General features: G+C 41.4%; 1 protein-coding gene across 5 annotated transcripts in view; it reads left to right on the top strand.

Moving 5' to 3' along the window:
• Positions 1–12500, top strand: part of LOC130284323 (sodium channel protein type 2 subunit alpha) — a 310775-nt gene that overhangs the window by 127571 nt on the left and 170704 nt on the right. For all 5 annotated transcript variants that reach the window (XM_056534558.1, XM_056534559.1, XM_056534560.1 and 2 more), the window contains exon 4: positions 9401–9488. In XM_056534558.1, the coding sequence (XP_056390533.1) occupies positions 9401–9488 (88 nt within the window). The remainder of the gene's footprint in view (positions 1–9400; positions 9489–12500) is intronic.

Below are 12500 nucleotides of genomic sequence, written 5' to 3'. Positions count from 1 at the left end.
TGTTTTTTTTTTAGTAACTTATCAGCAGCATAGTGTGGGGTGCTACATTGTTTCAGTAATTCCCATTCACTTCTGTGGGAATTATGAAAACACAGTGTGATTGGCAACAGGTGTGGACCCAATGTGCCACCCAACTGGTTTGGCTTTGGAACACTCTCGAAGACATTGTCTTAGTACACCACATGGTTTTTATCCTTTAACCTACATACAGGGATCTGGACTTAACTTTAGATGACAACCAGGTCACTAACATTTGAAGTGGTACCAGTGTGGGTGGCGGATAGCCTAGTAGACCAAGAGACATCGATGCAAAGTACTAAAGGTTCAGGCAGAGACAAGTCTGGTTACAGGCCGAGGTCAACGTCTAGTGGCAAAGATGCATTGTCAGGAACAGGCAAACAGGACAGGGTTGGCAGTAAAGATGTATAGTAAACGGCCGGGGCCATACAGAGGGAGGCAATAAAGTACCGAAGTATAAGTAAGTACATGAAGCTGGGGCCATACATTAAAACAATCCACATTCAGAGTTACACCTTCACTAGTACAGTGGTCTCCAAACTATGGAACTCCAGATGCTGCAAAACTACAACTTCCGCTGGCTGCCCAGGCATGCTGGAAGTTGTCGTTTTGCAACATCTGGAGGTCCACAGTTTAGACACCTTTTCTATGGAACCCTTCCTCAGGCAAGGGGGAGTGGATGTGGCTGCCTAAAATGACAGATGGTTGCAGGTGATTGCAAGGGGAAGGGTTTCAATGAGTCTTAAAGGGGTACTCCCATGGAAAACAATTATTTTTTTTTTTTTAAATCAACTGGTGCCAGAAAGTTAAACAGATTTGCAAATTACTTCTATTAAAAAATCTTAATACTTCTAGTACTTATTAGCGGCTGTATACTACAGAGTACTGGAAGGACTAAGATTTTTTAATAGAAGTAATTTACAAATCCCATTTACCAGGCAGCATGGATTTAAGATAAACTGGCAGCTGTTTCTGCTGGGGGCAGTAGTATGCTGGCAGCAACCGCCCTCGGGTGTTACATCCCTGCCACCTCTACCTGCTGAAACAAGGCCAGACCAAGTAGATATGCCATAAAGGTCTGCCACCTTTCTTTAAGAAAAATTCCGGCCATGCTAATTTGCATAATTAATTATATATGCGTGGCATCGCAGGATACACATATGCAGGGGTAAATTTTGTCCTATTCTAACCCCTATAACTTTTTTATTTCTCCTTATATTGGGCTGTATGAGGGCTTTTTTTTTGCGCCCCAATCTGTAGTTTTTAACAGTACCATTTTTGTTTTGATGTGACTTTTTTATCCCTTTTTTTAATTAAATTCGGCAGTTGCAGTTGGTTGCCAACTACAACTCCCAGCATGCTCTGATACAGCCTGTGGCTCAGCAGCTGCCCCAATCGAAAACTACAACTCCCACCATGTTGAATTGTATAGTAGTATATAGTATAGGCCAGTGTTTCCCAACCAGGGGGGCCTCCAGCTGTTGCAAAACTACAACTCCCAGCATGTTGGATTATATAGTATCCCCCAGTGTTTCCCAACCAGGGGTGCCTCCAGCTGTTGCAAAACTACAACTCCCAGCATGTTGGATTATATAGTAGTATATAGTATAGGTCAGTGTATCCCAACCAGGGGTGCCTCCAGCTGTTGCAAAACTACAACTCCCAGCGTGCCCGGACAGCCGTTGGCTGTCCGGGCATGCTGGGAGTTGTAGTTTTGCAACAGCTGGAGGCGCTCTAGTTGGAAAACACTTTTATAGGTTATGGTGCAACATTCCGGGAGTTGGAGGATTGGTTGGATAAATACCGGCCATTGCATCGCGAATTTTGCATATTCGTTATATTCGCATATTCTCTTATTCGAGGAAGAAAAGTTTATTTGCATCATTCTAATTGGCCCACAAGTGAAAAGAAGGAATATGCGCATATATACTAATATTCAAATATGCAAATATTCACATATGCAACTATTCACATATGCGGGAAAAAAGCGAATATTTGCAATTTTGAATATATAGCGAATATATTCACAATATTCCCGAATTTGTGATATTCGCGATAAAAATTAAAAATGCGAATATTCGCGCCCAACACTAGTAAAGAGGACAATGTTTGCTCCAATAACTAAATGCATCACTATTGGGGATGACTGAGCAATAGTACTCCCGTGAATGACTCTGTATAATCCTGGGCTCTAGCAGAAATAGTGTAGCTATGCGGGGTTAATAACGCACTTTTTCCTTTATTATCAGAATAAAAAAGTAGATACAAAAGAAGTAATATACAATAAAGGTGAATGTTCTGTGTTACTAAGAATACTTATGTTGTAGTGCAGAAGTGCCAAAATAATGTGTCATAGTAGTAATAATCCCCATAAGAAGAAAAACACTGTATACAGTACTGTATGCTTTACTTATCCAATGCAATGAGCAAAATCCAAAAAGTCATTCAGATGTTACATTTCATATTCTGAATATTTTACATGAAGTAGACATAACCTGTGTAAAAGTCCCAAAGACAACCTCACTATAGCTATAAACTGACAGATAATACAGATTAAGCCAGAGTACAGATTTTAGAAAGAAAGTGACTAGAGATGAGCGAACTTACAGTAAATTCGATTCGTCACGAACTTCTCGGCTCGGCAGTTGATGACTTATCCTGCATAAATTAGTTCAGCTTTCAGGTGCTCCGGTGGGCTGGAAAAGGTGGATACAGTCCTAGGAAAGAGTCTCCTAGGACTGTATCCACCTTTTCCACCCACCGGAGCACCTGAAAGCTGAACTAATTTATGCAGGATAAGTCATCAACTGCCGAGCCGAGAAGTTCGTGACGAATCGAATTTACTGTAAGTTCGCTCATCTCTAAAAGTGACACTGCCTGTTATATATCCCCTGACATCTAACATTGTGATCAGGCTTTACATGATAATTCATTCAGCTATAGTTTCCTTCCATGTCTGTTGGATCTAGTTAAAGGGGTATTCCGGGAAAAAAACTTTTTATCCCCTATCCAAAGGATTGGGGATAAGATGTCTGATCGTGGGGGGCCCGCAGCTGGGACCCCCGTGATCTCCCTGCCGCACCTGCATTCTATGCGAGAGCTGCGTCTCCAGTTTCAGAAAGCTCCGGCCGTCACGCCCCCTCCCATAGACATGAATAAACCCGGAGGTTTCCGAAACTGGAGACGCGGCTCCCGCATTGAATGCAGCGAGATTGCGGGGGGTCCCAGCAGCGGGCCCCCCGCGATCAGACATCTTATCCCCTATCCTTTGGATAGAGGATAAAATGTTTTTGCCCGGAATACCCCTTTAATTTCTTAGTAGTTAAAGGAGTAGTCAATTGGTGTTAATTTGAATAGAGTATCACTGAATGTGCAGCACAAAATCACCCAGTTTAGGATGTTACATAGGGCCTATTATACCTCCATCCAAATGAGGAAATTTGGTAAATGTGAATCGTCAAATTGCCTGAAGTGTGGAAGTAAGGATGCAGATTTTAGACATTATATGTGGGAATGTCAAGTAATATCTAATTACTGGGAGCAAGTATTGAACATTCAGAAAGGTTAAATAGGAAAAAAAGATTCCTCGTACTATTGTGTTCGTTATTTTAGGGGACATAGAAAATATGGGGACGATTAAGGAGTTCTTATGTAGGACTTTGTTCTATGCAAGATTAGTAATAGTGCGCAACTGGATTAAACCTGATGGACCCTCTGTGGGAGAATGGCAAAGAGAAGTTCAGAGTGTTAAGAGAAAAGAGCAATTATGGGCGAAAGGGAAGAAAGGAAAAGATAGATGGAGTAAAATATGGAAATACTGGCCTTCATAAACATTGACTACAGTACTCTTGTCTTTTCTTTTTTCTTTTCTTTTTTTTCTCTTTTCTCTCTCTCCTTTCTGGATGGGTGGGTGCTCCCCCCTGTGTAAAAGGGGGAACACATTGCAAGAGATGACTCTTCCTTGTGTAAATACTTGAAATACGTAAACATGAACAATGTTATGGAAGATAAGATGATTGGGAGTTAGGAATATAGGTCGCTCTCATGGTATTGTTGTAATTTGATTTCTCCCTTTTTGAATGGGATCGGGGGTAGGGTGGGTGGGAGTAGGGAAAAAATATAAAAATGTGGAAGAGGAATGCTTTGTTGGTTTATACAGCAATGTAGAGAAAAATTGAAGATTGGATGTGTAAATTGGGATGTCTGATTTCTACCATTCTTCAATAATTTATAGCATTTAACAATGTTGAAATACAGTTCATAGTGCTGTTACTGCATTTTACTAGGGATGACTGTAAGACTTTTGTCCATCTTCTCTACTGAGAGGAAGTTTGAGTAAGTTTAATGCAGACTCGCCTAGATTTTTGAGTAGCCTCTCTGAAGAGAGGGAGTGTAGTACAGCCTCTCTGCTGAGAGCTGTACAGGCAAGCCTCTTCATAAGCAATGAGGAGAGGAGTATGTCAGAGATGAATAGCTGTGACCAGCAAAGGTTGCCCTCAGCTCCTGCTAAGAATCCTGAGCCTAAATCCTTATCCAAGGTGTTCCCTTACTAGTCCTGTTTTGAGAGTGAACTTAAGAGTACAAGGAGTCTACAGATTCGCACTTGATTAATGTTACTAGGTTGACATTACCAAGCGTTAGTGTAAAGAAAACAAGCTTCAGGTATCATTGGAAAGAAATGTGGGTAACTCTGTTACAGCCAAAAGCCTACCTGTTTATCTGTTCAAGAATTGTGCCTCCCTTGTGGACGACCATGTGAGTCTGTTTAGGTTTTCCTCTGTGTCTGATGTCATCCCGTCATCTGTCCATAAAGTGCCATCAGCCAAAACAGCATATCGGGTGTGCCCTGAGGACACAACATCACCACCATCATTAGTGCAGCACCTCTGTCACTTTGCCAGCCTAGGGGAGTATGCAATGACTAGTGGAGCTACCCAAGCCCTTGCGACCACTAAAAACTTTAAGACCACTAGTTTAAGACCACTAAAAACTTTAAGACCGCTTTAAGATCTCTAGTCATGTTTTAACCCTGGGCTACTGCAATGCTAATCTTGGCTGTTTACTCATTAGATGCCACAGTCAAGAGCAACAAAGCATTGTAACAGAAGTAGGGGGCTTATTCTGTAATCTCATTTGCACCACTGGGAGGCAGTCATGAGGTGCTGATTGATGCCTATGAAAGGACAAAGAAAAAAATTATATACTCAACCCTCTGCTCATTCCTGGTAAAACCAGTAAAGGTCCTTTGCATCATAATCTGCTTGGCCAGTCCAGTCCTGTATGTACTGGCTCCATGATAGTAAGGACTCGATGTTTCCCAACAAACTGAAATATTTTTTGCTGGAGCCTCAGGGTACCGATTACTAGTGTAGTTCAAAAGTTCAGTGAGCCATATACAGACATTCGCTTTAGTCAGTGTTGTAGGTTAGATAATAAACAGAAACATCATTGGGTGCAAAGTATCTTAACACATCTGCATACAGGGAATGTGTGAGAATGTGACCATTGTTTAAATGAAGATTTTAGATTAAACATATTTTTTAAGAATTGTTGATGTTTTTATTTTAATGTCTTTATCTATATATCTATATCTATAAATCTTGCAGTTTTCACACTGGACACCATGCCTGGCACTTTCTCTTATGTAGAGTTCATTTCTGAGCAGCAATCTCATTCTAGCCATAAGTAGGATTGAAATGAACAGTAACACCTTTATTATGAGGGAAATAACACAGGATTCACCTTTGACAAAATAGTGATGGTTACAGCTCACTTTCTCCCCTTATACAAGTATTAGTAGAATTGTAAGGGTGTCTACCAACCCATATACAGAATCTCCCAAAATAACAATTGAGGAATGAAGGGGGGGGGGGGGGGAGGTGCTAATAAGACTTAACTTTTAATAACTCACACTAAAAAATAGTATTTATGTGATGCAAATAAATGAGCTGTAGCTCTGTGATGCATAGTGCACAAGCTCAATGGACGCCAGGGTATACCTGCTAAAATTGCAAAAAATGGGGAAATCGCACCCACAACAATATAATCAATAATGTCCACAAACAGGACAACAATGCCCAAACAGGGCTGACGGAGTCCAAAACGTCCACAATGCACATTGTGGTTTTGGACACAGTCAGCCCTGTTTGGGCATTGTGATCTTTGTACAGGTCACAGAGCATGCCAACAAAATTCACCCATATAGGTTCCTATGGTCCTATAGACCTGATCAAGAGTAATTAATGAAGTATACTGCTCAGTGGAATCCCTTTGGCTCTATTCACATCATGTTTTTCTGTTACGTTTAGTGTGTATGTTGGGAAAAATCCCAACATACACATTACACATGTCCAGAGATGTCCATAGTGAGACAGAGGCTAAACGAACCAATGTCTGGCTAGTATATGTCAGTATAAAGGAAAGAAAATGAAGAATGGTATAGGGTAGTAGTCTACGGTATTTCATACATTAGGATTCCTCTCCTCCTCCTAAGCTCTCTCTTGAGTGGTGGCACTGCAGGCAGCCACCCAACACACATTTTGTATTAAAATGAGTAATTGGTAGCTGTCACCATTATCGGCACTCTGAATGGAACTGGAAGAAGGAGAGGAAAGGCGACTAGATTAGCCTGAGAGAGTACAATTATTGGAGGCTTTTACATGGGCAGTCTTCCATTGGACATATACATCTGAAGTCCTACTGATGTATTCCATTAGTGTAAGGCCAAAATGTGATGCAGTTAGGTGCATTAAAAAGCACTTTACCCTAAAGCAAAACTTATTCAATACATCATTATAGAGTTCAGTTGTTTAATTCTTATACAGCTATTTCTTTGTGTGATGGCCGATCCTCTTGTAAAAGCTACAATGTTGGCAATATTAGACAACACAATGGCCCTCATTTACTATTCTAAACCCGACCTCTTTTGTTGGGTTTTTTTGTCGCATCTTTGTCTGCGCCAGTCTGCGACACGATGCAACATTTTTTCCCGACGGACCCAATGTGGATTCTCCCAAACCCGAAAAAGGGGCGTAACCCGACATTTCTGAGCTTTCCCACGTATTTATAAAGGTTTCCAACCCGAATTTGTTGTATTGTTGTGGATTTTTTCCCGACAGCTCAGAGGAGTTGGAAACCAAAACCTACAAAACCCACGTGCGACAAACAAGGTGCGACATAATAATAAATATCAGGGGAAAAAAGCAGTCGGGTAAGAAAGCAAGATAGACTTACAACCCGATTTTCTTAGTAAATGAGGGCCAGTATTTTACTGCAAAAATAGAGAATAAAAAGACCAACTTCCTCCAAGAAGAATTAATGCATCTTAGGGTTTTTAGTCAATGTATTACATTCATGGCTAAAACTCCACATTTACCCGGGATAATACTTTTGGCAGTCTTATCTGACTTCCTCTCTTTTCTCTTTGTCTTTACAGTGGTCCCTCAAGTTACAATATTAAGTGGTTCTGGGACGGCCATTGTATGTTGAAACCATTGTATGTTGAGACCAGAACTCTATGGAAACCTGGTAATTGGTTCTGAAGCCATCAAAATGTCCTCCAAAAATAGGAAAAAGAAGTAGATAATTAACATAGATAAAGCAAATCCTTACATATATAAGTAAGACAGATCTGCTGGGAGCTGTAAAACACTGTTTATGTCAGTGTTTACCAACCAGGGTGCCTCCAGCTGTTGCAAAACTACAACTCCCAGCATGCCCGGACAGCCAAAGGCTGTCCGGGCATGCTGGGAGTTGTAGTTTTGCAACAGCTGGAGGCACCCTGGTTGGGAAACGCTGGTCTATGTAGAGGAAAGGTCCTGTACATTATACGCAATGTCCTAAAAAAGTAAAATGGGGCCACCCTCACCTGGTTTCCAGAGGAGCAGCTAACCCTGGTACAGGTAAGGAGTACAGAACATGTAATAGCTCCCTGTACTGTAGGAGGCGCTACCAGACACCAGTCAGTGCATTCACTTCAGTAATACAGGGGTTTTACCAGTGAATGCCCATTCTGATTGGTCAGTTCTTCCAGCCATTGACATATTTTGCATATCTGCACTTTCTGTACATTGTATGTTGAGTCTGGTTTCAAGTTACAATGGTCCAGAAAAGACCATTGTATGTTGAAACTATTGTATGTTGAGGTCATTGTAAGTTGAAGGATCACTGTATTTGCCAAGAAAGGACAATCAATACTTCAGGCTATTTACAAGCAGATTTATCTTCAAATTCCCAAAATACAATCATCCATCTGCAGCAGAACCGAGAAGGATGTGGTCTACAGATGGGCCATTGTGTCATGTGCTTGTGGTTTTAGGAGATAGTATTTTCATTCATAAAGAGGGCCTGATATAGTGGTTAAATAGTATTCTCTATGTACATTTTTTATAAACGTATAATAAAATCATTTTGACTGTTCTCCCACATGGTGCACAGCAATCTCTACAAAATAGCAAACAATAAGTTTAGGATGCAGCACTTCACTAGTAAAACTCCTGTTTATTGACATTCCATTAATATTTTGTGCCAGGATACTTAGGAGAAATGCAACCCATGCCATTAACGCATTTTGGATCATACTGTTCTTATTCATAGAACCAGTACTACAAGAAAGATTGGATAATGTTTTTCCTTGAGTATTGCGCCAAACTGGCATGTGGATATAAGCCATGCAATGCTTCACTGGGAAAATAATATGCAAATTAGCTCTGCTCCAGAAGGAAGAGATTGGAGATGAGCAAACTTACAGTAAATTCGATTCGTCACGAACTTCTCGGCTCGGCAGTTGATGGCTTTTCCTGCATAAATTAGTTCAGCTTTCAGGTGTTCCCATGGGCTGGAAAAGGTGGATACAGTCCTAGGAGACTCTTTCCTAGGAATGTATCCACGTTTTCCAGCCCACCGGAGCACCTGAAGGCTGAACTAATTTACGCAGGAAAAGTCATCAACTGCCGAGCCGAGAAGTTTGTGACGAATCGAATTTACTGTAAGTTCGCTCATCTCTAGAAGAGATGTAGCATCCCTGCAGCTCAGTGCTCTAATCCTTCAAAGGGTTACTGTAATTTAAAGGAAATCTGTCATCAGTGTCACCTGCACTAACCTGTCGATACAGGTGTATTATATCTATGTTAACCAATTATTAGGCTATATACGTGTTCTTGCCATCTCAGGGAATAAAGAGATATGGCTAAAATGAGAGTATTACACATGCTCTACTTTTCTGATTTGCTCCCTTTCCAAATTCAGACCCCAAACCCCAGACTCTGATTTACTGTGTCTGTGACCATGGCTGCATCCTAAACGTTGCTAGATAAATGTTGTTATTATTAATGTCCATATAAAATGCTTTTACATCGTCTTTCTCCTTGACTGCTCTTCACATTATTCAGCATGCTCATAATGTGCACTATTTTGACCAACTGCGTGTTCATGACCATGAGTAATCCCCCGGAGTGGGCCAAGAATGTAGAGTAAGTATTTGCTTTATCTACTGTTTTATTGTATTGGATATAATGATCCTTGTTCTTTAATTGGCAATAATAATGTATTTTTTTTTAGTCAGTAGTTAGAAAGTAATTGGTAAAAACAAGGATGACTATCTGACATAGTGTCTTAAAAAAAAAAAATGTCGGGTTGTATCGGGCCTCACACCATGAGTGGAAGTCAATAGGGTGCTGCGTTCTGGAAAGAAACCAAAATGTGTGACATTAAAATGTGGGCAGTGATCTGAAAAAAAAAAAAAAAATAAATATGTCAACTTAAAAATTAGTGTGTGAACATCTCTAAATTGTCATGTAAAATAGCCTGAACAAGTTAATATTTTAAACATACCTTTAAGAACATGCAGTGGTCCCAAATAAGCATCTGTGTTATTTATTACCTTTTCTATCCTAGTATTGTGTCTGTCCATACCACTGGGCCATTGGTAATATACTGTAACTGTAAGTGTTGAACTGAGATTGAATGACTGCTGCCCATCTCTATTACAGCCAAGATGTATCTAGATTATCACATTTTCCAAAATGATCAACAATTCCCTATAAAACCCCAAATTCTTATAAACTGCCCATATGCCTACATGTAACCCATGTATACTGTTAGGATTCGGCTAGCTGGATGTGGATCCTCTGTGTCAGCGAGGGATTGGCGTGGACCGTGTCGGTGGACCGGTTCTAGGTTGCTACTGGTTTTCACCAGAGCCCGCCGCAAAGCGGGATGGTCTTGCTGCGGCGGTAGCAACCAGGTCGTATCCACCGGCAACAGCTCAACCTCGCTGACTGCTGAGAAGGCGTGGGACAGAAGGACTAGGCAGAGGCAAGGTCTGACGTAGCAGAAGGTCGGGGCAGGCGGCAAGGTTCGTAGTCAATGGAGATAGCAAGAGGTCAGGAACACTGGAAATCACAAACACAGTGATAGCTTTCTCAAGGCACAAAGGCAACAAGATCCGGCAAGGAAGTGCAGGGGAAGTGAGGTTATATGGACGTGGAGCAGGTGGAAGCTAATCAGACTGATTGGGCCAGGCACCAATCACTGGTGCACTGGCCCTTTGAATCTTAGAGAGCCGGCGCGCGCGCCCTAGGGAGCGGGGCCGCGCACGCCGGGACAGCACAAACGGGGAACGAGTCTGGTAAGCGGGCCGGAATGCGAATCGCGAGCGGGCGCATCCCGCATCGCGGATCGCATCACGGCTAGGGACATTATCGCAGCGCTCCCGGTCAGCGGGTCTGACTGGGGCGCTGCGAACAGGAGAACGCTGCGAGCGCTCCGGGGAGGAGCGGGAACACGGAGTGCTCGACGTAACATATACAACCTATATACCAATAACAGGCTGGTTCACTATTGGAACAAGAGGTTGTAGGCCCAGGTTATGACCCTATTATGAGATGCAGCCATACAGTAGTTTAGATCATAAGATCCCCATCTGAATCTAACAGTATCATGCTTGTAGACTACCGGTGTTTTACAAATCTGATCTATATAGACTTAGTGTAACAACTCTGAAGAATAAACAATAGGCAGGCTCCTAAAAGGACAGAATATAGAAGAAGGCTATGCATGCCGTATAAAGTGTATGTCATCATGTTCCACCCTTCCTATATAGGACACAACCCAAACCAACAGCATTTGTCTTACAAATAAACAACTAAGCCAAACCTCATAAATAAACATAGATACACCAGACTAGAATTCCCTACGAACATACAAATCCCAGACCTGGCCATCTAAACAAACACAAATCACTGACCCCATAAAAATATAAGGACCCTTAACAGGGACGTGCACAGGTTGACTAGAAAGGGGGCTTGAGCCCCTGCTGTTTTGACATTCTTCCTATAAGTGCCCTGAGCAGTCTGGCACCATTATGTGGGCATTTATATAAATAATTATAACAAGGGGTGTTTTTTTTAGTTCAGCCCCTGCCCCCCAAAATGTTTATGCACGTTCCTGACTCTTAAACAAGACTGTTGTAGAATACGAACCTCGGACCAGACTCTCATTTAATACAGATCAGGAGCCTATATCCTCTTCCTTACACATACTTCCCAACTTTTTGAAAGTCAGGTAGAAGCACATTTTTTTTAATACTCTGCCCACGTTTAAAGGAAACACCATCATCCTAAGGCATTTTAATTACAAATAGGAGCTATGAACACTCCCAATCACACCACAAAATCATTGTATACCACACATGAAATACAGACCACACACCAGACCTGCAAAGATGTAAAGATGTAGACCCTAGACCAGACCCCGCTTTATATAAGACTCAGGGTTTTTTAAGCATGGTTTGGGTTTTTTCAAGGGTAGCACATTATGCAGACAGCAGACCAGATCCCCCTGTATACAGACCCCCAAGCCAAATATCACATATGTACAGACCCCAGACCCTCCTGTATAGATTTCCCAGACCAGTCCCTCCATTTACAGATTTGAAATTGCAGGCAGAAATTCCGCTTACAAAATGTATAGTATAGTGAATGGGTTTCCGTTCACAAATTCACACTTCAGAATTTGTGAAGCGGAATCTGTGAACGGAAAATCCGTTTGAAAATGTTTGCCTGAAGAATGGCGTTGCTCATTCTTCAGGCAGAAATACTTGCGGAACACATTGCAGTCTATTGGAGATTGCAGTGTCCGCGCTGTCCTAGCGCCAACTGATTCATAGTATAATAAGTACTGGAAGGATTAAGATTTTTTAATAGAAGTAATTTACAAATCTGTTTAACTTTCTGGCACCAGTTGATTTAAAAAAAAAGTTTTCCACCGGAGTACCCCTTTAAAGGGGTACTCCGGTGAAAACCTTTTTTCTTTTAAATCAACTGGTGGCAGAAAGTTAAACATATTTGTAAATGACTTCTATTAAAAATGTTTAATCCTTCCTGTACTTATTAGCTGCTGAATACTACAGAGCAAATTATTTTCTTTTTGGAATGCTCTCTGATGACATCACAAGCACAGTTCTCTCTGCTGACATTATAATA

This window comes from Hyla sarda, chromosome 8 (genome assembly GCF_029499605.1).
Source record: "Hyla sarda isolate aHylSar1 chromosome 8, aHylSar1.hap1, whole genome shotgun sequence".
In the NCBI taxonomy this organism is placed as follows: Eukaryota; Metazoa; Chordata; class Amphibia; order Anura; family Hylidae; genus Hyla; species Hyla sarda.
The sequence above is the reverse complement of the archived record's forward strand: the minus strand, read 5'-3'. Positions and strand labels throughout refer to the sequence as shown.